Below are 25803 nucleotides of genomic sequence, written 5' to 3'. Positions count from 1 at the left end.
TAGAGTAAACGCTCAGTAAAAGGTAGCTGTTTTTGTTTGTTATTATGTAATTTGTACATAATCTATAATATATATATATATATAGCATTTAAGTATTAACTTCTGTTTATAGCATACTAACTATGTGCCTGGAACTGTGCTTTGTAATAAAGTTATATAAAGAACATATTACTAAGTAAATGATAATTATAGTAACCCAAGAACCCTGATTTATAGCCCTATTCTCTATCACTTCCTGTTTCCCTTTCATACATGCACACCACATACACACACACACACACACACACACCCCTGCCTCTCTCTAATTCAGACATAATATCCCTATTTTAACCTCTTCAAATTTTTGTTGAGAGAGCTACATGATGACTTCCCTCTAAGCATAGTTTTCTCTTCAGTTTCCAAGATTAAAATAGAAAATACTTGAGTAGCTTCTGCTGGGGATACTTAGTGTTGGATCACTACTTATCTTAGGCTGATATGGGCTGTGGTGTCCAAATATTGACTACTAGGCTGATGCCCAAGCCTTCCCTTCCAGTACCAACTCAAGCCTAGATCTGTGCCATACCCCCATCCCCTCCTACCTGCTCTATCTTACAATTAATGAGTACAACAAACCATTCAGTGTCCCCACTACTCTGGTGGATCCTCTTCCTCCCTGTATATCATACATTAATGAAAAATATATTTTCCTAAAATAAGGGTAATGAATAGACTTTGAAAGTGTTTATTATAGGTTGGGTGAAGGAATAGATACACATATCTTTTTCAGCGTATGTTTCCTTTTTTGCGTTGTGACAGATAAAATAAGGAAAGTAGATTTGATATAACTACATATGAAAACAGATTGGGTTTCATTTATATGAGTTTTTTGGGCTCTTAATTGAGTGACTTAACCATCCCATTCAATATTATTTATGCTACACACTCGATATAGTTTCAAAAGAATGCTCTCCTATTATTGGTTAATTTTACTTATTTATTTATACCTTGCTTTGTAATAGAAGGAATGGTAATAAAATTAATCAAATCAGTGTTAATATTTTTAGTTTATTTATTACAAGTTATTACTTAGCTGAATGAATCTATTCTAATTCAGCATTTAGGAAGACAAGTGTTTGATGAAATTAGGTCTAGCATAATTCATTGACTTTTAAAAATTTTTTTGTTATGTTGACAGATGTGTCCGATGCGAACCAACAGTCATCAATACCAGCAGGTCCTGTACCTGTTCAGCACCAAACATTTTAGTAAGGCTAATCAAATTAATAAGGCATATATTTTAAAATTAAGTTGGTTATACCTTTTCATAAACTATTTACTTATTTATTTTTTATTTATGAAGACAGGGGGATTATGTTTCAGCAACACAGGGAATTTCCCTTCACGTGTAATTTCATCTGCCCGTTATGGAGATCTTGTGAGTATGTTGCAGTTTTTTTGTTCCATCCTTGTTGCGTACTTCCTTTGCTCATTAGTCTGGGACTAAAATGAGAAACAGTTCTGTATAAGTCATGTTAAAACAGAAATTATCAATCTGAGAAACATTAACAACTCAGCGTTATTATTTATAAGTACCATTCCTCTCTTCTCTACCTTGGCTCATCCTTTTTTGGTGATCTCCAGATGTTTAAGCTGGAAAGTTCTTTTTTTTTTTTTTTTTTAAGATTTATTTATTTATTTATTTATTTATTTGACAGAGAGAGAGATCACAAGTAGGCAGAGAAGCAGGCAGAGAGAGAGGGAAGCAGGCTCCCCGCTGAGCAGAGAGCCCGATGCGGGGCTCGATCCCAGGACCCTGGGACCATGACCTGAGCCGAAGGCAGAGGCTTTAACCCACTGAGCCACCCAGGCGCCCCTGGAAAGTTCTTTTTTAGATCCTGTAAAGATGCAGCATTATTTATTAAGAGCACCAGAGACTCTTGACTTGAACCCTGGATTTGCCAGTCATTAATTATATATCCTTGGACTTACTTAATATTTCTAAACTTCAGTTTTATTGTCTGTATATTGGATATAGTAATCAAACTTACCTCATAGTCCCTATACATGGTAATCACTGGAGAAATGAGGGTTATTCGTATCTGGCCAGGTTCTTTATTTTGTAGTTGAGAGCCTGGAGGTCTAGGGTTAGAGCCTTTGCAACAGTTGCTTGTCTATGTCTGCTTTGTAAAATGGGAAGAAAGTGGATGAATTGGAACTGAGGAGATCATGAATCCGAGGGAATAGGAATTAGATGACTAACTAGAAGTTAGTTAATGAGCACTGAAAATACCCAGTATGCCAGCAGAGCTGGGGGTGGACAGGCTTGGATCTGGTTGCTCAAATCATCCTTAGATCAGTGGGAGTGGTTAGGAGGAATTGGAGGACAACCATGATGAAGGTAGAATCTGGGCTCTTGAAAAATAAAGCAAAAATTCCTCTTCTCCAGTATTGTCTTATTGGTGTGATAGGCAAGTACCAAATACTTGCGAAACAACAAAATAAACTAAGATAGGGGTATAGAGACGGAGCTCTGAGATCACCCTAAAATTAGCTCCTTAGCAATAAGATAGATATCTTCTGGAGTGTTCTTCCCCAGTCTCAGTTTATAGTGACCTTCTGTATACCATTGTCAAACTTATAGACCTTTATTTTAATTTTTTTCTTTTTTCCCTTTTTAAAATAATTCTGTCAAAAGTACCAATAAATTTCCTTTTCCTCTGTGGTGTCAGATCAGTCATACAGAGCTCCCCTCTCTTTCAGTCTCTTGATCTGGAACATGTCCTTAGTCTTTTCCTGCCTTAAACATGAACTCAACAGCTTTGACGGTTATAGGCCTTATAGTCTATGGGATGACCCTTGACTGGGTCCATCCAGTTTTTCCTCATAATCAGGACGTGGTTGGCAGGAAACCATAAAAAAATGTCTTGCTTTTCTCAGTGCATTGTACCATAACAGAGGGCATGCAGCATTCTTATGTCCTATCACTGGTGATGTTAACTTTGATCACCTGCTGTCAAGCTGCCATGTCTGCTCTAAGGGTACCATTTTTCCCTTTGTAATTGATTAGTATTTTGTGAGGAGAATTTTCAAGATTATGCTTTGTCTTCACCAAATATTAACAATAAGAAACAGTAAGCTTTAGTCTCCTTTGGTGATGCTTGCCTTTATCAACCACTACTATGAGGTTGCCAAATATTTCCATCATTCTTTCTACATTTATTAATTAGCCTTCTACTGTAAGGAAGTAGTTCCCCTTCTTCCCATTTATGTATGTATTTGTTTAATAATGCCAGTATAGATTAATGGGTTCCTATTTTATTCAGTTGGTTGTAATCCAATACATGCATTGTTTTGGTGTTCAGATTGTCCTAGATTTAGCCACTGAAAGCCCTTCAAGTTGGCTCCTATACCTTTTTGATATGTCTCCATGATTCATTGAGGATTTCTTTCCTTTCTGGCACAAGAAGATTTCCAGGTTCATTTTGTACTTTTCCTACATCATTCCTGGAATCAACCATTTCTCTAAGAATTTGTGGAGGATAATATTTAGAAACCAGGATTACCACACTTAGTATACCCTTTTAGGAGACATAGCTAAAATACACACACAAACACACACACTTATATACATATATATATTTATAACTATTTATTTTATATATATATTAAAGTAAATGAGTTCATACTGATACTTGGAATTCTAAAGCAGTTCCTCAGTGTTCCTTCTAACCTTTCCTTTTGACAAATTTTCAGTACCTTCTCCAGTAGTGAGAAATCTGGGTCTCATCCTCACTTAATTTGTTTGTTCAGTCTAACAGTCTTTGAACCATACTGCTGTCTTCCATACCACCTCCATATCCTCCCTTCTTCATGCCACTGTGCGGTAGATCCAGTGCAGACTTCTCTGTTAAGAAAAGGTGGGCATGGGCCCCTGGGTGGCTCGGTTGGTTAAGCAACTGCGTCAGCTCAGGCCATGATCCTGGAGTCCCAGGATTGAGTCCCGCATCAGGCTCCCAGCTCCACGGGGAGTCTCATTCTCCCTCTGACCTCCTCCCCTCTCATGCTCTCTCTCAAATAAATAAAGTCTTTAAAAAAAAAAAAAAAAAAGATGGGCAGAGAAAGGCAATTCCATTCTTAAATTTAATCTGATTCAGTTAATGCATTTCTTCTAAACATATCAGTCTTGGACACTGATGCTTTCCTAAGGACAAGGTTAGATACCTTGATTTTAAGTCACTTTATAACGAGCATTGAGACAGGGTCTGTGTAGTTGTATCAGACATGTAAACAAATGTAGTTAAGATTATGTGACTATCTTGGCCCAGTCCTCAGCCTGGCAGGTGTAAGAACTCAGTTTTAGCAGTGCACCTGGAGGTTAGTCATGGCCTAAGGGACCAGTTCAAAATAATTCAACCCACAAGAGACTAGATAGATTGGTAAACCAGAATGCATGTTTATTAGTTTATGTTGACACTGTAATTGGCAGCTAGACTAAAGTACTTGTATGACCTTGATAATTTACACTTTTCCTAATTGGAAAAGTGTGATTAGAACACGACATATCAAATGTTTTCTTGAACAATACAGAATTGGAACATAATTAGTTTTGTATAATTTTATGAGAGGCATTTATATCTGCCAATCAATAAGGAATTTTCTGTGTACATGGGTCAGTGTCTTCCCATTATCTTTCCCCAAAGATAGTAATAGTGATCTAGCATCTTTTATGTTTTTCTCAACTTTTATTTTGAAAATTTCAAAATCACAGAGAAGCTCAAAGTACAATACCATAACCGTACATACATCTTTCACCTAGGTTAACCAGTCATTAATGTTTTTCCATGTGCATGTAAAATGCATGCACACACACACACACACACACACTTTTTTTTTCTTTCTGAGCCACTTGAAAGTAAGTTGTAGATGAATGACACTTCACTCCTAAATATTTTACTATGTAGTGCCTAAGAACAAGGGGGTTTTCCCCTGTATCACACCAAAGAAATTTAAAATTAATGTAATAGAACTACCTGATATATTGTTCATTTCCAAATTTCCCCTCTTGTTCCAATAATGCCCTTTATGCTCCCTCTCCTTTCTGCAGGGGCAGGAGAGGGGTAGGCGAGAATCCAAGGATCAATTTAAGGATCCCACACTGCGGGCACCTGGGTGGCTCAGTGGGTTAAAGCCTCTGCCTTCAGCTCAGGTCATAATCCCAGCATCCTGGGATCGAGCACAGATGTCATCTCCATCTTGGGCTCTCTGCTCAGCAGGGAGCCTGCTTCCTCCTCTCTGTCTACCTGCCTCCTTGTGATCTCTATCTGTCAAATAAATAAATAAAATCTTAAAAAAAAAAAAAAGATCCCACACTGCAATTAGTCTTTTAGTTTTCTTTAATCTAGACCCTACTCTGTTCCGCTTTTGTGGTTTTTGTTGTTGTTTTGTTTTTATGCCATTGACATGCAGAGTCAAGGCCAGCTCTCTTGTGGAGTGTCCCACAATGTGGACTTTTCTGATTGTTTTCTTATGATTAGACTCAGTGAAACATCTTTTTGCAAGAATATGATATGGTGTTGTGGGCAGCCATTGCATCGTAACAAAGAGCACATGTTAGGTGGTCCAGTTCCTGGTGATGCTAAATTTGATTGCCTGGTCACCATGGTATTTGCCACTTCTCTTCATTGTAAAGATACTGTGGTTAATAAGTTAGTCTGAGATTTTACTTTGAGACTATGTAAATATACATTTAGTGGCCATTGACGAACCAATCTTGCCTGAATCAAGTTTTAAATTGGTCATTTCAGAATAATTTCACAGTTCTCTTACTGTCTACATTTATTAGCTAGCAGTCTTCTGTAAAGAGTGCTTTCCTTTCTCTCTGTGCTTTTTTCCTTTTTACTTTTTTGTGAACTCATGAAATCTTTGTTTATTCAGTGTGTGATAATTGTTTACTGTTATTTTTCTTTTCGAAGCTCAAATTGTCCCACATTTTGAGATAGGCTCTTGTGTTATTTTGACATGTCTCCTTCAGTCCTTTTGTACTTCCTTGGTTTCTCTGTACCATGCTCCAGGCTCACCCAATGTAATTTTTAATAGCTACCTAACACTCTCATTAATGCACTGAAATTTATATAATTGTAGTGCCTTTGAATATTTAGGTTTTCTATTAATAATATTGCTGTCAACCATTTTATGCAAATAGGTATGGTTTTCCTTTTGGAGAGATTATTTCCTTAAGATAAATTTCCTAAGTGTTTTTAAATTCCTGGTTTAAAATGTGTGGATATTATTTTATGAAAGGATCATGCAGCTTTAACACTGCTGCTAAAATTGTCTGTGGGTTTATTTTACATGAATTTCCAAGCACTGCTTGGAAAATCATTGCTTTCCATTTTTTTACTAAAAAACTAAAAAAACTAGTTTTTTTTATGTTATCTTCAATTTTATACACAGATGTGGAGTTTTTTTCTTAAAAAGGGAGAATTTTTCCTCCTTAAATGAAAATAGTGACTTATGATTTTATTTTAGACTTTTTGGGTAGCTATGGTGCAATGTTCCATATAATTTGGCTTTATCTCCTCTGTACATGTCAAGTAAATTACCCTGAATGGTGTTTCTCGGTGTGTCATTTTTTTAGCAAGATACACAGATAAGCTCCAAAGCAGTGGTTCTCAGCCAGAGATTTGTATCTGCAGCTTTCAGAGCCCATGCATGCCTTGGTTCTTCCTGGAGATTGATTTGGAATACAGCCAGGCATTTTTTGTTCTTAGGAAATCCCACAGGTGATTATAATGTTCATTGTTGAGAATCACCACTTTAGAGATTTTAAATGTTAGTTCTATACCTATCCCTAATTTCCTATTGCTTAGAAATCATTCATAAATATTTCTCTTTTATTACTTGCCAATTTAGTGCAGCATAATAATCCTAAATCAGCAAATGTTAACAATGAAATACTAAATCAGTATCCAGGTTTTCTTTTATTTTCTTGCCATTTTGTTTTTTGTTTTTTGTATTACTAAAATGGGCATAGTATTTTTTTTTTTATTATAGACACACTTTGTTTCCTTATATCTTTTGCCTAAGTGACATGATTTTGCAGTACAGTCCCTACTTGTAATAACTGAGTTTGGTTAGAATTCTTATATTTCCATTAAAACTATTTTCTTACAACATTGAGAAAGTAATAATAGCCATTTCCCACTGGGAAATATGCATACTAATGTTTTCCTAGCGATGTACATAAGGAATCTTCATTTGAATTTAAAACCAAAACTTACCTTTTTGTGAACAGGGCATGTCTTTCACTTCAGAATGGTTTGCAAAGTATTTGCAGTCATCAGCAGTTGCTTGTTGGGTAAGTTTGAATTTCTTAAAAGTAACTTTATTTCATTTTGAAGACTTGTGCACCTTTTTTCCCTCCAGATAATCAAAGCCTTCTCAGTAGATATGTCTCCTTGGTCATATAATATAAGAAGAATAAGTCATTTCTAGTGGAAAGAAAATGCACAAAATTGAATGTCTTCCAGCTTGTTTAGCTGGGATTGAGTGTTGGGGGAAAGTGATTCATACTGTCATTTAGTAAATGTTTATTAATGACCTACTATGTGCTAGGCCCTGCTCTCAAATCAGGTTATATATTTCAGAAAGAGACAGGAGAAAAAAAGTCCCTCACAGAATTATATTCTAAGTAAATGCAGGTGGTTCTAAGTGCTATAAAGACAAATAAACCAGTATAAAGAGCATAGAGAATGGAGGGAGTACTATTTTATTTAGGGTGGTCAGGATATGTATCTCTGCGGGTGAACAAAGCCCTGAAGGAAGTGAGAGTGAACCATGTAAATATTCAGGGAAAGAATGTTCTAAGTAGAGACCACAGCAAGTGCAGAGGTTCCAAAGCAGGAGTTCTATGGTATGTTCATGCTTAAGAAAAGGAAGGAGGCTAGAGCAGCCAGAGCAGAGTAAGTAAGGGAAAGTGGAGAGATGGATTTGGGGGTGAAGGAGGTGGCTATGGCAAGGACCTGGAGTTTACTGTAAGGGGTATAGAAGGATTTTGTGCAAAGGAAAATATGATTGAACTTCAGGTTTTGAAAGGCTCACCAGCATGGAGAGGAGATTTGGCAGAAACAGGGAGACCAGTCAGCAGAGTATTACAGCAATCTGAGTGAGAGCTTGGACCCATAGCCAAGAATGGTAGCATGGAAATGAGAGAAGTTCGCTTTCTGGATATACAGTGAAGACTGAGCCAACAGGGTTTACTGAGGAGTTGGGTATGGGAAGGGAAAGAAAGATCACTGCAGTGTGTTTGATTTGAATAACTATAAAAATGGAGTTGCCTCTTCCTGATAAGGAAAACTGAGAAGTTTGAGAGGCAAACTCAACAAATTAGTTTTCTTTCAAATATAGTTATTAAAGTTATTAAGGTCCATGTTACATTTCTTTGCCATGGTTCTCTCATAGGTGTATGCCAATCTAACATCTTGCCAAGCTCTCGGAAATATGTGTGTGATGAACATGAATTCTTATGACTCTACCACTTTTGATGCATGCGGACTGTTTCAGTTTATCTTTGAAAATACTGCTGGACTGCGCACTGTTCATTCTATTTCATTTTGGTAAAGATATCCTGATTGATGAACTGTCATTTTAGCCAAATTCAGTGTAGTTACTTTCACAAATATTAACATTGGTACCCCATTATTAAAATAACTGTAATTGTTTACAGGAGACAGAATCTTCCATGGCTGTTCTATGGAGACCAGCTAGGATTAGCACCTCAAGTACTCAGTACCACACCTCTTCCTACAAATTTCAGTTTTAAAGGGGAAAACCAGGTATAAATCACTAGATTATTAAAGAACAACTATATTTTGATTTACAGTTTTAAAAGATAATAAGAATGTTGTTAGTCATAATTCTTCATTTTTTAGGTTGCTTCTAAAAATGTGATTACTAAACTAAACCTAAATATCAGCTGCTTGTAGGAATTAAACGATATAGCAGTTAGCAGTCTTACCTGAGTCTATGGATACCTCTGGATGATGTGGTTGTGGTGGCAAGTAGCACTTGTGGGACTGGGAAGATTGTTTATATCACCAAATGCCAGACAGACTCAGTCTTCCTGTATCTCTGCATTTCTAAGAAGTGCTTCTAAAGGTTGATTGGGACTCTATGCCATTTCCTTAGCACTTCACAGATCCAAATTTTTATGTTCAGCTTTTTGACCTTCTAGAATGATGGAATAGATTGTTCTTCCACCTACTAACTCCGCAACCATTCTACACATGCGAACACATGCAAACACACACAGACACACATAACTCGTAAACAGGTTTGAAAGGAGGTTATCCATCACTAGCATTGCCTCTCAATTCTGGAATAATAGTTTTAATGCAAAACACAGTTCATTTATTTTAGGTGTGTTTAATCATAAAGATACTTAGATTAATTTTGCTTCGAAGTAAAGATAGTTGAATATTTGATCTTTGGGAAAAGAAAGGATCAGTCAACATTGACTGTTCCTTTATGGAATACTGCACTGCTTCTAGAGTCTGTAATGTTATTTTATTCTTGCTTTTTTACTTAATCAGAATAGAAAACTGAAGTTTGTTGCTGCTTCCTATGATGTAAGAGGAAATTTTCTCAAGTGGCAAACTTTAGAAGGAGGTATTTTACAGGTGAGCATACTTCTAGCTAAAGAATTACTAAAGTGCCTTGTTTTTGCCTCAGGCAAAAATGAGGGAAAGACTTGATATTTACTAGATTACAGCATCACTTACATGCTACAGTTGATTTTTTTTTTTTTTTTTTTTTTGCTACAGTTGATTTTTATCTTGTGCTTTAAATGGGAATTTCTTAAAACTACTTTAAGTGGTATTATATAAAGCATATGTTATGTTGGGGTTTAAGAACTCTTGATTATAAGCGAAGAAACATTATTCTGAAATATTTATCAGTTGTGTTCTTTTACTATAGCTTTGTCCAGACACAGAGACAAGACTGAATGCTGCTTATACTTTTGGAACAACCTATCAACAAAATGTAAGTTTCAACTATACTAGTCTATATTTTAGCTTCATTTTTCACATCAGCAATAATTGGAATGATCTTTGAATTTTTGAAACCTTTTTAATAGTAATAATTTCAAGATATAATATTTTATTATTTGGGTACAGAAAATCTTGGTATCTATAGAGTTTAAACATATAATGTAAGATTTTCATAATTATTATTTATATACTTCTAGGCATATAGGTCTTAAAAATAATATTTATTTCAAGCATTTTATTAATTTTTTAAGATTTTATTTATTTATTTGTGAGAGAGTCAGTGTGAGAGAGAGAGAGAGAGAGAGAGAGAGAGATCATAAGCAGGGGGGAGGGTAAAGGGTGAAACAGACTCTCTGCTGAGCAAGGAGCCTGACTTGGGACTTGATCCCAGGACCCTGGATCATGACCTGAGCTGAAGGCAGGTACTTAACTGACTGAGCCACCAAGACACCCTCTTCCTGAGCATTTTAGAATAAAGTAAAAATGTTATTAAGTTAATAAGTAAAAGTGCTTCTTTTTCTGTCCTTCCATACTTTTTCTCCCCTTTTCCCTCCCTGGCCTTCCTTCCTTTGGGAACCCATTTTTGAAATTACAGTATGGTACAAAGGAATATTTTAAGCCATTAAACTTTTGCAAGCCATTAAACTTTTGCAAGCCATTTGCTTGTCTACAAAAGTACTTCTTGATAAAATGCATATACACACACCATAGAACAAAACTGTGATTTCAGTTTTGTTAAAACTACAATGAAAAATGTCATCATGGAAACCAGATTGGAATATAATAAGCCTTTTTAATAGTAGTTATCTCTGGATGGTGGGATTACAAGTGATTTATTTTTTTATTTTTTATATTTTCCAAATCCTCTTTCATGAACATGAATTTACTTTTTTTATCATAAATGATTTAGATGTTATTTTAAAAAGAAGAAAGAAATACTATTATATGTTTACCATGAGCCAGGAGAACCAACCCTGATTAAATGCTTGCTGCTGGATGCTCAGCATTTTATCCTTGTTATCTCATTTGATCTGCAGAATAACTGTGAGATATATTTCATTACCTGTGCTTCATAGATGAAAAATGGTGCTCGGTGAGATTAGTTAATTGACTTAAGGTCTTGGATCAGGTAAATTGTAGAACCAGTGTTCGGTTAGGCTTAAAATCCCTGGTTTTTCCGTTGAACCTGGCTGCCTCTGAAGTAGTTCACAGCCTGCTAGAGAAGACAGCTATCTAGACAAAGAATTGCAAAAATGTGGAATGTGGTGTGTTTAAGGTGCCATATTGTTACAAAGGAGGAGTCATCAGCAATCCCTGGGGAAGTATTAAAAGACTTCTCAGGATGAGTGATATTTGGGCTTATAGAACAAATATAAGTTTACCAGGGAAGCTCAGTGGGGAAGGGAATGTCAGGCAGGAACGTTTGCAATGTCAGAGAGAAGTAGAATACTGTAGTGTATTTAGGAACTGCAAGTAGATTAGTATGAATGGACCATAGACTGGTAGGGAACAGTGGAGGATAGGCCTGACTCTATTAAGGGAAGCTGAATCATAGACAACATAGTACATCAGGAGAAAGAATTAAGACCTCATCCCATAGGACAGTGGTTTTCAACTTTTTCACTAATGTACACTTACTGTTGAGAATGAAGGCATACCCTCTCCATCTGTGTTATAGGACAAGAACCGGGCAGTTCTTTAGTCTTAGTTCTTTTGGCCCTTAAAAAGAATCATGTTTAGGGGCGCCTGGGTGGCTCAGTGGGTTAAAGCCTCTGCCTTCGGCTCGGGTCATGATCCCAGGGTTCTGGGATTGAGCCCCGCATCGGGCTCTCTGCTCGGCGGGGAGCCTGCTTCCTCTTCTCTCTCTGCCTGCCTCTCTGCCTACTTGTGAGCTCTGTCTGTCAAATAAATAAATAAAATCTTTAAAAAAAAAAAGAATCATGTTTATAGTATTCAAGTTTGGAAATCACATGGAAATGCATGTAAACAAGATAGCTTAAAGATATTTTATTTTACAAAATTAAAAAATGCTTTAAAAGATACTAAATATGCTTTCTAATTTTCAGTGCTTTCATTTCATTTTTTTCTTTTATTTTCCAGTGTGAGATTCCTCTTTCTAAGATCCTAACCGACTTTCCCTCTCCTATATTTTATGATGTGTACCTTGAATATACTGATGAAAATCAACACCAATATATTTGGGCTCTACCTGTGTTAAACCTAAATCTTCAATACAATAAAATACTTGTGAACCAAGGTAAGGCATCTGTATACTCTTTCTTTGAGCTAAAAACCAATAAATAAGTCAACCAGCATGATAATTTAGTAAACCATGGGTTATAAAAAAGAGTATGGATTTTCTCTTATTATATGGTTTTATATAGTTTGCCAAAAAGTAAAATAATAAGACTGCTGGTATATTTGGACATTTTTACCAAACATGTCAGGCTTACTGTTAAGAAATTAATATTATTGCTTAAGTGTAAGCTGAGAAAAATTAATAGAACTATAAATTGGGGTTACACTTCTTCAAGCTGTTCTCAAGCTGCTTTTTGGATAAATTCATTTATTTTGTTCTTGTATCAGAAAATCCTTCTTATTAGGTAATTTGCAGGGAAAGTATCTTCCAAACAATCAAGATATTCAAGTGAGGTAGGGAAAGCTATTACCAGGAATTTCTTATAGCAATAGCTGTTTGTGCAGCTGTCTTATCTAAAACAGAGTGCACTAATTTTGTGTTTTAAATTTATTCAGTAAACTTCTCAAGAGCCATCTTGAACAATTTGAAAGTATTTTTTTTAAATGCCATCTTTCTTTCTTTCTTTTTATGAAAAAAGACAGTAGCTCTAGCAAATGGCTTCTGACTCGGCGCATTTTCTTAGTGGATACACTAAGTGGACGAGAAAATGACTTAGGAAGTCAGCCAAGATTAATTCGGATTGCCACCCAAATATCACTGAGGTAAACAAACATCTGTTGCACTAAATTAAACTTGGAGTGTACAGGATTTTAATGAAAGTGTTTACTAGTAATTTTCTGAGGAAAACAGTAAGGACAACTGAATTGGAACAATAGGTAAGGTTTTTTAGATATCTGTGTCGATTGTTATACACCAGTTGAAGTGAGGAGCGCCAAGGGAAGAGTTACAGCAGAAGAACCCAAGGAGTTTTGTCAGAATTCATACTCTGGCCCTGCTGAATTAGAATGGGTTGAGAGGTGGAGAGGAATTGAATAGCAGTGGGCTGAAATGGGAATTTTAGAAAGAGCCCACCCAGTGTTTGCAGTGGGTAGGCCTCCTGTGTGTTTTCACCTCCTTACTGGTCTATGTTGGCCCAGATTAAGTATCAACACCTCCATCTTCTTAGGAAATCTTAACGATGACCCTACCTTAGAGTAGTGCCATGCAGCTCTTATTTCTGTTTTCGGTATGAGATTGCTACCTCTAGATCATCACCGACTTTCCCACTCTAATATTTTTTGATGTGTACCTTGAGCACCGGTGAAAATCAACACCGTCATCTTATATGAGTCTGGCACTTGGAAGCACTTCAGTATCTTTTTTTCATTGTTATTTCATTCTGATTTTCATGTTAGTCTTATGAGGTATAAGCAGTACAGAAGCTCTATTATATATCTTGCTGAAGTCCAAATGTACTGTTTTTAGCATTCCCTCAATTTACTAGTGTGTCACTAGTAAAAATGAAATGAGACCTAGTCAGGTCTGACCCAGTCGTGGTGAAACCATGCTAGCCTCTAGCGTTTGGCACTTTCCTTTTTGAATTTACAAATTATACCCATCCCTTTCATTCAGCAAAATACACTCCACTATGTGCCATAAACAGTACGGGATATAACACATATTATTTTGTTAAGAATTTATATTTCTCTTTTTTTGTTGTTTTTTTTAAAGATTTTATTTATTTATTTGACAGACAGAGATCACAAGTAGGCAGAGAGAGAGGAGGAAGCAGGCTCCCCGCTGAGCAGAGAGCCCAATGTGGGGCTCGATGCAGGGCTCGATCCCAGGACCCTAGAATCATGACCTGAGCCGAAGGCAGAAGCTTTAACCCGCTGAGCCACCCAGGCGCCCCTATATTTCTCTTTTGAAAATCAGGATGTTAATCTGCCTTTTTCTAGGCTTTAACACGTCAGTCTTGACTGTTGCTCAGAAAGGGTTCACAGGGCTTCAGTGATTTCATTTGTGAACTTCATAAGACCTAGGTCAGGAAGAGTTTCTAATTTATCTCAGATGGTATATTTTAATATTAAAGTTTTTATATTACTTAAGATAGCTTGTGTTGGTACCACTAGTTTATGTTTGACCTTCCCTAGTCCTTATAAACTGGTTGGTTCTGAGATCACCAAGACTATCCGTATTAAAAAAAAGAAAGTTAAGTGTATGTTTAAAAACTTAGATATATTTATAACTAGAAGTGTATTTTCTCATAAACAGCATCCACCTTGTACCCAACACAAAAAATGGAAACATTTACCCTCCTTTAATTACCATTGCGTACAGTGACATTGATACCACAGATCCCAGCAGCCAGTCTGTGAAGGTGAGTCCCATGCTGGTCAGTGCCTCTCTATGTGTTAATGTGATACTGATGCAGTGTACATTATAGTCAAAGGCTAGTAGTCCTTTTTCAGGTTTTAAATAAATACTGCACTTAATATAATCAAGTCTTAAATTGCTTTTTACTAATAATGATAAAGGTGAGTTCCTGTGGATCTTTCAGGTAAAAAAACAAAGAATTAAGTTTTTTTTCTAGACACCATTGGCAGCAGTCAGGCATCCCCGTTCAGGATCCTGGGGTATGAGACACGCAGCATCCGCTTCTGTCCTCTTTGGCCAACTTGCTTGCACTAAGATTTTGTTTCTTTGGTTAATTAAACCAGAAACTCAAACTTTCAGGAGGCACGAGTGGTCTCTTCTCACCAGGCTTGCTCATTTGGTGGAAATATACTTCAACATTTAGAAAGAGATTTGAATTATCAGTAGTTTATAACTAGTAGTGCCGAAGTGAAGTAGAGAATACAGTTTGGATCTGCAGCCACGTAGGCATCCTCCTACTTCTCCAACTTAAAGTTAAGTGCAGAACTAAAGGCCTCCTTGCCTGGGAGGTCCTTTGTGGAGGAGAGACCGCATACACCCTGAAGATGGGCTACACCAAAGGGAATGAGCCTGTAAAAGGCTGAGTTCCTTTTCCCAACATCACCAGTTAGATAAAGCCTCTCTGCTTTGAGGAGGGGTTCATGACAGAGGGATAGAGATAAAAACCAGAGGTAATCCTTCTATACTTTTTCCTCAGAGAGATTAAATGGATATTCCCTTCCCTCTCTGGAAACATGAGAGCTGTATAAGAATTCCCTACCTCCAAACCTCACTAACAGCTTTTAATTTCCACTATTTTACTTTTCTAAATTTTAATGTTCTAGTTCCTATAGCCAGTACTTTGGCTTCTCTTTTGCGCTTTTACTCTTTTTCCACTTGTACTCAGCTGCTACTGGATTTAGGCTTTCATGAAGCAAAAGGTAGGCACATAGGATAACTTTTTTCTAAAGGATTTTACATCCTCATTTGTATGACCTAATTGGATGTTAAAATTAGTTTCCATTGCCTGAGCTTTTATGCACCATAATAGGAGGAGAGAAAAATCCAGAATCAGGTTTAGTAACAACGAAAGACTGACTGGTTTAAAATTTCCTGGGTAACCAAGAGTATATTTATTTTAAGATTAAAAACACTTCTGGTTCTTTTCTTTAACTATTTTTGTTGTTGTTTTTTTAAAATATTCCAAGAGTGGTCTTGATAAATTAGAAAATAATAGATAGAAAAGGAATTAAGAGAATCATGAAACTATACTGATGAAGTCCACCTCAGATTCATTCTAAGTGTAGAATGTACAATTCTTTCATCATTTCTTAATTTTTTATGACAGTTGTTGTAAAAATTCTTTATTAGTTAAGCATTCACCTACATCTCTGCTCTCTCACCAACAGCAAATAACTTCTCTCAGATTTTCTGAGCAGATCAGGACGATTCCTCGGATTTCCCCTCAGATGAATTCCCTCAGATTTCCTCTTTAATACTTCAAAATCTCTGTCTCATTATCCTTCCTGTCTCTTGTTCTCATTTTTTTTTAAAGATTTTATTTATTTATTTGACAGAGAGAGATCACAAGTAGGCAGAGAGGCAGGCAGAGAGAGAGGGGGAAGCAGGCCCCCGCTGAGCAAAGAGCCCGATGCGGGGCTCGATCCCAGGACCCTGAGACCATGACCTGAGCTGAAGGCAGAGGCTTTAACCCACTGAGCCACCCAGGCGCCCCTCTTGTTCTCATTTTTAAGAACAAAGGACCTTCCTTTTTTATTAAACTAATCTTCTACCTGTGCTTGTTTGAGGTATTTCTGCAGTCTCCTGTTTCATCCCTAATCCCTTTTTCAGCCAGCTCCTCTCCCAGTCCCTTTCCTTTGCTTATAATAACCATCAAGTTGTCCTATCTTAAAAACAAAGTAAAACAACCAAACAATAAAATCTTTCCTCAATTCTGCCAGCCTTTTAGCTTGCTGTTGTTTATCTTTCCTTGATTTCCCAACTGTTTACTCTCATCATTTGCAGTCTGGCTCTAGTCATTTTGCTTCTTTGAAAACCTCTTTCTGGAAGGTCAGCAAGACTTCCACATACACTGGCTTTATTTCTTTATAACTTGACATTCATACAACATTTGACATCATATTTCAAGACTTGTTCTTGAACTTTTGTTCTGTGATCTTGGTCAGACTTTGGTATGTAACCTCTCCTACCTCTCACAGTCCTGTTTTTCTGTCCTTTACTGGTTCTTCTTTCTCTTCTTATCTCTTAATACAGTGGTATCCCTAAGATTCTTGTTCGGCTCTTTGAATAATCTGCCTTCTTAGGGTGTAATTGTTGAGCTGGTTGCTAAATTCTTGGTATATAAGATTAGTCACATTCCTCAGTTATAAAACCTACCAGAAAATGAAATATCATTAGCTTGACTGCTGTTAAGAACCTAAATGAGTTCTTAATAAACCCCTCTTCCTTTTATGTATGTTCAAAAGGGATATTCAAAGCATCATGAATAGTTCCTCAAAGTATTTCCATTTATATATAAGTGAGGGTCCACTCTAGTAATACTGATAGATTAAAAGTATGGCATTTATATACAAATACATCTTTATAGTAAAAGTAGCTTTGTGTTCTATAATTTCAGTATGGCTAATTTGCTTTCTTTTAAATATCAGGTTTCTTTCTCAGTCAAATATGAAATGAATCAAGGAGAGGCACAAGTCCAGACAGATGTAAGTTTAGTTTAACTTGTTAAAATATTTACAGTATATTTCTTAATTAAAAAATGTTTACATATACAGGGGAATTATCAAAATAGTTCTGCCATGTATCCTTCACCCAGCCTCCCCTAATGTTACCATCTTCCATAACCATAGTGCAATGAGCACCGTAAGGAAAATAATACTGATGTAATTGTGTTAACTGATCTACATACTCTGAATTTCACAAGTTTTTTCACTATCCTTTTCCTGTTTTAGACCCAACTCAGGGTCGCATATTGCTTTTAGTGGTCACGTCTCCTTAGTCTCCTTTACTCTGTGACAGGACCTCAGGCTTTCTCTTTCTTTTAGAACCCTCCTACACTTTTGAAGTGTACTGGTCAATCATTTTGGCCTTCGATTGTTTTTATCTGATGTTTTCCCACAATTAAATCAGGTTCATGTAGTTTTGACAAAGATACCACCGATATGATGTTGTGCCCTTCTCAGTGCATCATTTCAAAAGGTACATGGTGTCAGGATGTCTTATTTCTAATGATATTAACTTGGATCATATACCTAAGGTGGTGTCTGTGGGGTTCTCCACTGTATTTTTCTATTTGTAATTAAGTATCTTGTGAGGAGATACTTTGGGAGGATGCAAATAATCTGCTTCTCATTATCCTTTTGGTCTCTAATTTTAGTATCCAATGATGATTCTTGTCTATAAAAAGTATTACTGTAACATCTTCCTGATACTGATTTTTCTATTTTTGCCATTTTTTCTATATTTGTTAAATGGAATTCTATAAGGAGCTGTCCCTTTGCTCACGTAGATTTATTTATTCAATTATTTCTTTAAATCAGAATGAATTCCTGTATATTTATTTTCTTCTAGTGATTATAGTTCGTTACTATCTGTCTTCTTCCTCAAATTGTCCTAGAGATAGCCATTGGGAGTTCCTTCAACTTGGCCTCTATGTCCTTGCAACACACCCTCCACCATTTTAGAGCACATCTTTATACTCTATTAGCATATTTGAACATGGGTAAGGAAATTACATAAATTCCAAAATGTTCTTTTTTTTAGATTGCTTTGGGTGTTTTGGGTGGGCTGGCTGTTTTATCATCTCTTCTGAAGACAGCAGGATGGAAGAGGCGCATTGGGAGTCCCATGATTGATTTACAGGTATGAGCTCAGCAGTTTTTTTTGTTTCTTGTTTTTTGTTTTTTAAAGATTTTATTTATTTATTTGGAGCTCAGCAGTTTTAAAAGTATATTTTCATCTTTGACTACTTTGTATCCTCCTTTTAAGATATAGCTGGAGAACAAGTAAAAAATCGCCTTAAGTTTCTCTGGGGTATATAACTAGGAGAGGTATATGCACACCTTGTTCCCCTCCCACGTTGCTGTGTGCCAGGCTACACTCTCACCAGCCATGCTGTTCTGGTTTCCACACATCCTCACCAACGCCTGGTATTTTTCCAGCCTTTCCATTTTTTGCCAATCTGGCAGTATAAGTAGTATATCATTGTTGGTTTCATTTTCACTTCTCTGCTTTTCATATACTTTATTAATCATTTGGGTTTCCCCTTCTGTAAACTGCCTGTTTATAGCCCTTGCAAATTTTTCTATTAGGTTTCCAGTTTCTCTTGTTTATTTAAAGGAGTTTTTTGTGTTTTCTAAATATGAATCCCTTTTTGGTTTTTAATATTAAAATATCTCTTCCAAATATGACCCATCTGTTATTTTTATCTGTGTGTTACTTTGTTTGACAGAAACTCTAAATTTTGATATTGTCACATCTGATTAGTTTTTCATATCCTTCTAGAATATTTTTTTAAGAAAACCTTCCCAATCTCAAGATATCCTCCCAGGTTTTATTCTAGTAACTATAGAGTTTTACTTCCAATAGTCTTTTTTTAACTGATCTTTGTTTTTATTTTTATCTAACGTTTATTGAATATATGCTATATGCTAGGTGCCTTTTTAAGTTTTATTTATGATTTGTTTAATCCTCACAATAGCTCTGTGAAATTAGATACTATTATTATCATTTCCATTTTACACAGAATGAAATTATGGCAGAAGTAAAGTAAACTCTCATTTAAAAATTTTTAATACATTTTTTTAAAGATTTATTTATTTGAGAGAGAGAGAGAGTGCAGTGGGAGGGGCAGAGGACGAGAATCTTCAAGCAGACTCCCTCTGAGCATGGAGCCTGATGTAGGGCATGATCTCACGACCATGAGATCATGATTTGAACTAAAACCAAGAGTTGGACAATTAACTTACTGAGCCACCTAGGCACCCCTCTACTCATTTAATTTTTACAACTCAGTAATAGGTGCTATTTATTTCCATTGTGCTGATGAAGAACTTGAGAAAGGCAACATAGTGACTTCCTTGTACTGGAATATCTTCCTGAAACCAAAGTCAGTGTGCCAAGGAATCAGAGGAGTGGGGCTTGGTTTACTGTTCAAAATAGAAAGAAAGGCTTTCCAGAGAAGTGAACTTTAGGCTGGGTTGGGTTATCTGTGCATTGCACAAGTAGTCACTGAGGACCTACTTTCTTATTGCCAAGAACGCTACCAGGTGTTGGGGGATGTGATAGCAAAGATAGATCTGGTCTCTATTCTCAGAGCTCATGCGAGTTTGCCATAGAGAAGAAGGAAAGAATATTTGATGATATAATAAACAGTGCCCATTTCATTCCACAAAATAGTTGAAATGCAAGTTAATCATGGAGTAATTGGTTGGAACTGGCAGATGAGGCTAAAAAGTCCACATTGGTCTAGGTTGTAAAGGACTTTGTGGATCTGGAATTTATTAGTGAAGAGTCAGTGTACATTTTTAGGAAAGGTAGTGACACAGTCCAATTTACATTTTAGAAAACTAACTCTGGGGACGCCTGGGTGGCTCAGTTGGTTAAGCAGCTGCCTTCGGCTCAGGTCATGATCCCAGCGTCCTGGGATCGAGTCCCACATCGGGCTCCTTGCTCATCAGGGAGCCTGCTTCTCCCTCTGCCTCTGCCTGCCATTCTGTCTGCCTGTGCTTGCTCTCTCTCCCTCTCTCTCTCTCTCTGACAAATAAATAAATAAAATCTTAAAAAAAAATTAAAAAAAAAAAAAGAAAACTAACTCTGGTGGCAGTATGAAGGGCTGATTGGGGTGGAGGGCTCCAAACTAGGAAAGAATTAGTAAGCAATGTAACTTTCTTAGGTGGTGAAAGATGAGAAGGGTTGGGTAAGACAGGTGGTTTTGTGAATAGACTGAAAGGTACAGATCCAAAGGAATCCAGGAGGTGGCCACAGTTGGGCGTTATAACTGAGTGATCCATGGATACATCAAACAAGTCTTCAAGCTTAAGAAACTGGGTAGAGAATATGTTACTGAAAGTGACAGTATAAATAGATTGAGTCTCTAACAATTATAATTCTCTTCTTAAATTACAGACAGTTATGAAATTCTTGATGTACTATGCTGGTGATCTGGCCAATGTTTTCTTTATCATCACTGTGGGAACAGGTCTTTATTGGCTTATTTTCTTCAAAGTAAGTGAATTCCTGAATTTAACCTAAATATTAATACCTGAATAACTGGTAAGCTGTCCATATAACGGATCTATTTTTATTTGGGGGTATTTCTGATGAAGAGTATTGAAGCAAATGCTAAACCACCATTTCTTGAATGTGATTTTTATTGAATATCACCACCTTCCTTTTCTATGCTTCTTTGGTTTATAAATTGTGTTTATTAAAAACCTTGTGTGGTCATATTTGACAGTGTAATTTTTATCATAGGCACAGAAATCAATCTCTGTTTTGCTACCAGTGCCCGCTCAGGAAGAACGTCTTGTTACTTATGTGGGATGTGCTTTTGCTCTGAAGGTAAGTTTCAAAGGACAGGTTCCTGAATTTAAAAGACCTGCTAATCAAGTTATAAGTCTTTAAAATTAAAATGCTTTCAAAGCCTTGGGTATAAAATTTAGTTTGATTTTATTTTATTTATTTATTTTTTAAATTTTATTTATTTATTTGTCAGAGAGAGAGAGGGAGAGAGAGCAAGCACAGGCAGACAGAATGGCAGGCAGAGGCAGAGGGAGAAGCAGGCTCCCTGATGAGCAAGGAGCCCGATGTGGGACTCGATCCCAGGACGCTGGGATCATGACCTGAGCCGAAGGCAGCTGCTTAACCAACTGAGCCACCCAGGCTTCCCTAGTTTGATTTTAAAAGGAGGCATGAATTATTTTATTTTACCAAGGATGTCTACTTTTATTTATAATAGTTCATTCTCAAAATCAAGCTTAAGTGATTTTCCTAAGAAGCCATAGTAAGTATTTTTGGATTAATACAAGTTAGAGCTAATTTGATAAAGAGATAATTCATTTTATGACTGTCTTTTTTAAAGTCTGATGATGCATTCATAATGGGATAAAATACCTTTGGGCATGAATTTTATCTCTTTAGTGGACTGTACAAGGTACCACCCTGAATAACATGATGATTGGTCTTAGAATTTGTTTTCTCTTCCTCCATATTCCTTTTCTCCTCTTCCCATGGCATCCCCTCTCCCTACTTCATTGTTCTGTCAATGTATGTGAAGCTCCTTAACGTGCCCCTGGTATATCCCATCCTATGGTCCTGTGATTATTCAGTGTGCTTTTCCCATTAATTTGTGAGCTCCTCGAAGAGAGGAATCATCCTATCCTTATCCTTTTATCCTTTGATGAATAATGCATCTACTAGGAAGAACACCCTAGATTAAACATACTACTTCTATTAAATGAAAAAGATGTGTTTCAACAACACATTTTTAAAAATTAAGTATCTCAATACCAGGAATAGAAAAAAAAAAGATAGAGAAGGCATCTTAAAGCTTTAATTAGGACAGCAGATTATAGCTGAAAAATAAAGTATGCTTTTGGAAACCTTGGGAAAGCATTAATTAGGCATGGCCCTTGTATGAAGAAGAGGTAGGATTTTTACTTTTTTCATATCCCTATTTTAAAGAAAGACAGAAGAAGGGAAGGCAAATTAATGTGTATGAAAATTTTGTGAATTTGGTGATTCCGTGTTATTTGATGAGCTTCTAGTGATCCCCTAATGATATTATAACTTTATTTGTCATTTGTGAAAATTGTATATTCTTGTGATTACAGGATATTTATTTCATTAAAAAATCATTATTGTTTGGGGCGCCTGGGTGGCTCAGTGGGTTAAAGCCTCTGCTTTCGGCTCGGGTCATGATCCCAGGGTCCTGGGATCGAGCCCCGCGTCGGGCTCTCTGCTCAGCGGGGAGCCTGCTTCCTCCTCTCTCTCTGCCTGCCTCTCTGCCTACTTGTGAGCTCTGTCTGTCAAATAAATAAAAAATCTTTAAAAAAAAAAATTAGCCATTAAAAAATCATTATTGTTTTCATAAGAAATGTTTTGTTTGTCATTTTCAGGCTCTGCAATTTTTGCATAAATTCATATCCCAGATTACCATAGATATATTCTTTATTGATTGGGAGCGACCTAAAGGAAAGGTTCTTAAAGCTGTTGAAGGTAACTGAAGTAACCGTTGTACCAAAATTCTTTGGCTACTTTTTCAGAACAAAGATGAAACCCTTTTATTTATTTTATCTCTCTGACCAGGTGAGGGTGGTGTTCGGAGTGCCACGGTTCCTGTGAGCATATGGAGAACATATTTTGTAGCAAATGAGTGGAATGAAATTCAGACTGTGAGAAAAATTAATCCACTCTTTCAAATACTTACTGTCCTCTTTTTTTTGGAGGTATAAACTTTTGTAATTGTGTGAAACTTCTGTGTACCTCATAAATATTAATTTTGTGTAATTCCAGCTACATTTTCACATCAGTGGAAGAGTTTTCTAAAGAGTTTTCTGAAGCTCTCAAGCCATTACAAAGAGTGCCTTTTAAAAATTGCATTAAAATACACATAATATGAAATTTACCACCTTAACCATTTTTAAGTATGCAGTTCAGTCCTGTTAGGTACATTCACATTGTTGTCCACCAACTCCTAAATCTCTTTTCATCTTGCGCAACTGAAACTCTGTACCCATTAAACAGCAACTTCCTATTCCCCCTTCCTGGCCCCTGGCAGTTCCCATCATTCTATTCTGTCTCTTTCAGTTTGACTGTTCTGGGTAAGGAACAGCTTTTAAATGACTGGTTTGTAACACAGTCCCTTGGGAAACTTTTATAAACTACTGTGCCTGGCCTTACCACTAGAAATTATGTTTGATTCAGTAGCTCTAAAGTTAGCCTAGTTATCTATGTTTTGGAAAAAACTTCCTCCCTCTCTAATTTACATTCTTATTAGAATTAGAATTCTGCATTAGAACAAGTATTATTGGTGAAATTTTTCAACAAATTATCACTGAACGCCTACCATGGACTATGTTCAGTGCTAAGAGCTGGAGCTGGAGCTGACCTATGCACAGAGAATGGGTACACGCTTATGATACCTTCACGGTTATCTCACAGATCTGGCTGGTATTATTAAAGGAAGTCTTCTGTACTGAATATGAGACTGAACTATGAAAACCGTTTCCTTGGGTAATAACTTTTCCTAGGAATTCGCTGCTTATATAAAGTTAGATATGAATTGTTAACTCTTATGTCTGTCTTCTGTTTTCCTTCTTTTCTTCCTTTCTCCCTCCTTTCCTTTTCTTTCCTTTTTTAAAGCCAATAGAAGAATATCTGTGTCTCTAAGACATATGAACAATTTTTCAAAAATTCATTAATAGTATTGTTTGTTAAAAGAGTGTTTTAAAGAGCTTTAAAAGGTGTTACATAAAAAAGAATTTTTTTTGTTAAGCACATTTGGGAAACATTGGATTCAATAAAATCATGTCGATTTCTTCACTGTAAAACTTCCCAGAGCCTTTATTCTGAGGGAGTGGAAGGCATGAACATGAGTATAATGTACAGACCACACTTACTTAACCATGGTTTCCTTTTATCAAAGAAGGTACCTTCCTTAAAACACATTTTGGAAAATACTTTTTTAAAGTATAAAAAAGTATCTTACATAGTGTCTGGCATATGTTAAAAAAGTGTGTGAAATGCTGGTGGTTCATTGGTAATTTACTGAAAAAAGTTTTATTCTTTTGACAAATTTTTGAGTTTTGTCAGTGTATATAATAATAAGGTTATATTTGGCCTTTAGTCATATTGAAGAGAATTCCAAATGAACTATTTTTTTTCTTTGTAACTAAAAATACTGTATAATTATTTTTACCTAGATTTTTCTACTGTTTATATAAACTTACATAAATACTTTAGTTTTTAAGGTAAGAAATAGGGAGGAATATCTCATTTTCAGAGTAGAGCTATTTTCTTTATTTATGTCTGTTTAAATTTTGCCTTTTTACTCCAGGTTGTTGGATTCAAGAACTTAGCATTAATGGACTCATCCTCTAGTCTTTCTAGAAGCCCACCTAGCTACATAGCTCCTTCCAGCCGCATTTTGAGATATGCGGTGTCTACTGTTCTTTGGCTCGTCATTGGAATTATACAGGTAACAACAGATTATACTTTTCAGCAACATTGCCTTTCTATATTTATAGCTGTTTACATACTAATTATCTTCAACTGTTGATCACACCCTGGTTTCTACAGCAGAAAGAAGATAATGGCAAGAGCAACAATAATAGCTAATAGCGAATTCTTACCTAGTGTTAAAATCTAGGCACTGTGTTAATTAATTGCATGGCACATATTAGCTTAATCTTTAGAGTAGCCCTTGTAGATAGGCTTAGTTAGTATCCTCATTTTATAGATGAGGACACTGGAGCACAGAAATGCAAAATAGTTTGCTAAAGTCATGCAGTGAGAGATTGGCAGAACCAGAGTTTGAACCCCAGCAGTCAGATGTCAGAGTTCATTCACTTTCTTATCCATAGTGAGTTCTGAAGGGTCTTTGAGAGCCTGCGGCATTCTAGTCAGAGGATGGACTCCATAGCCTAGTTTACATAACTATAGAGATGGCTAAGCTACGCTTAATATTTTCTTTCTTTTTTTTTTAATACAACTTACTGTCTACATTTATTTATATATCATTAAATTTCACTCAGATACTCAGATTGCTGGTACTCCTTGTGAAATATTTGTTGAAATATTTATTGAGGAAATTGAAACTTAAAATAGATCTTCTCAGATTCAGGTCCTGTGAAGGACAGGGCAGGGGATTTTTTTCCTTTTTTTTTTTTTTTAAGGTTTATTTGTTAGAGAGAGAGAGAGTGTGTGTGTGTATATGTGTATGTGTGTGTGTGTGTTTGTGTGCATAGGGCAAGCAGGGGGAGGGGCAGAAGGAGAGAGAGAACCCCAAGCAGGCTCCACGCCCAGCACGGATCCCAATGCAGGGCCCTATATGAGGCTCAGTCTCACAACCCTGAGAACATGACCTGAGCCAAAATGAAGTGTCAGACCCCTAACTGACTGAGCCACTGAGGCGCCCACAAGGGATCTTTTCTATGT

The 25803-nt window shown here is 36.4% G+C and overlaps 1 protein-coding gene across 1 annotated transcript in view; it reads left to right on the top strand.

Annotated features, from left to right (window-relative positions):
• LOC111146619 (transmembrane protein 67) overlaps nucleotides 1–25803 on the top strand; it is a 50410-nt gene that overhangs the window by 11506 nt on the left and 13101 nt on the right. The window contains exons 5-21 of the mRNA XM_022502253.1: nucleotides 1178–1247; nucleotides 1343–1417; nucleotides 7277–7339; nucleotides 8443–8597; nucleotides 8708–8816; nucleotides 9573–9659; nucleotides 9958–10023; nucleotides 12132–12288; nucleotides 12869–12992; nucleotides 14485–14590; nucleotides 17295–17351; nucleotides 18409–18507; nucleotides 20773–20871; nucleotides 21121–21207; nucleotides 22764–22863; nucleotides 22954–23093; nucleotides 24704–24844. Coding sequence (XP_022357961.1) covers nucleotides 1178–1247; nucleotides 1343–1417; nucleotides 7277–7339; nucleotides 8443–8597; nucleotides 8708–8816; nucleotides 9573–9659; nucleotides 9958–10023; nucleotides 12132–12288; nucleotides 12869–12992; nucleotides 14485–14590; nucleotides 17295–17351; nucleotides 18409–18507; nucleotides 20773–20871; nucleotides 21121–21207; nucleotides 22764–22863; nucleotides 22954–23093; nucleotides 24704–24844 — 1735 coding nt within the window. The remainder of the gene's footprint in view (nucleotides 1–1177; nucleotides 1248–1342; nucleotides 1418–7276; nucleotides 7340–8442; nucleotides 8598–8707; nucleotides 8817–9572; nucleotides 9660–9957; nucleotides 10024–12131; nucleotides 12289–12868; nucleotides 12993–14484; nucleotides 14591–17294; nucleotides 17352–18408; nucleotides 18508–20772; nucleotides 20872–21120; nucleotides 21208–22763; nucleotides 22864–22953; nucleotides 23094–24703; nucleotides 24845–25803) is intronic.

Source organism: Enhydra lutris, unplaced genomic scaffold (genome assembly GCF_002288905.1).
Source record: "Enhydra lutris kenyoni isolate GAN:26980312 unplaced genomic scaffold, ASM228890v2 scaffoldscaffold14, whole genome shotgun sequence".
NCBI classification, from domain to species: Eukaryota; Metazoa; Chordata; class Mammalia; order Carnivora; family Mustelidae; genus Enhydra; species Enhydra lutris.
Note: the sequence above shows the minus strand (reverse complement) of the source record. Positions and strands in the feature narration are given on the sequence as shown.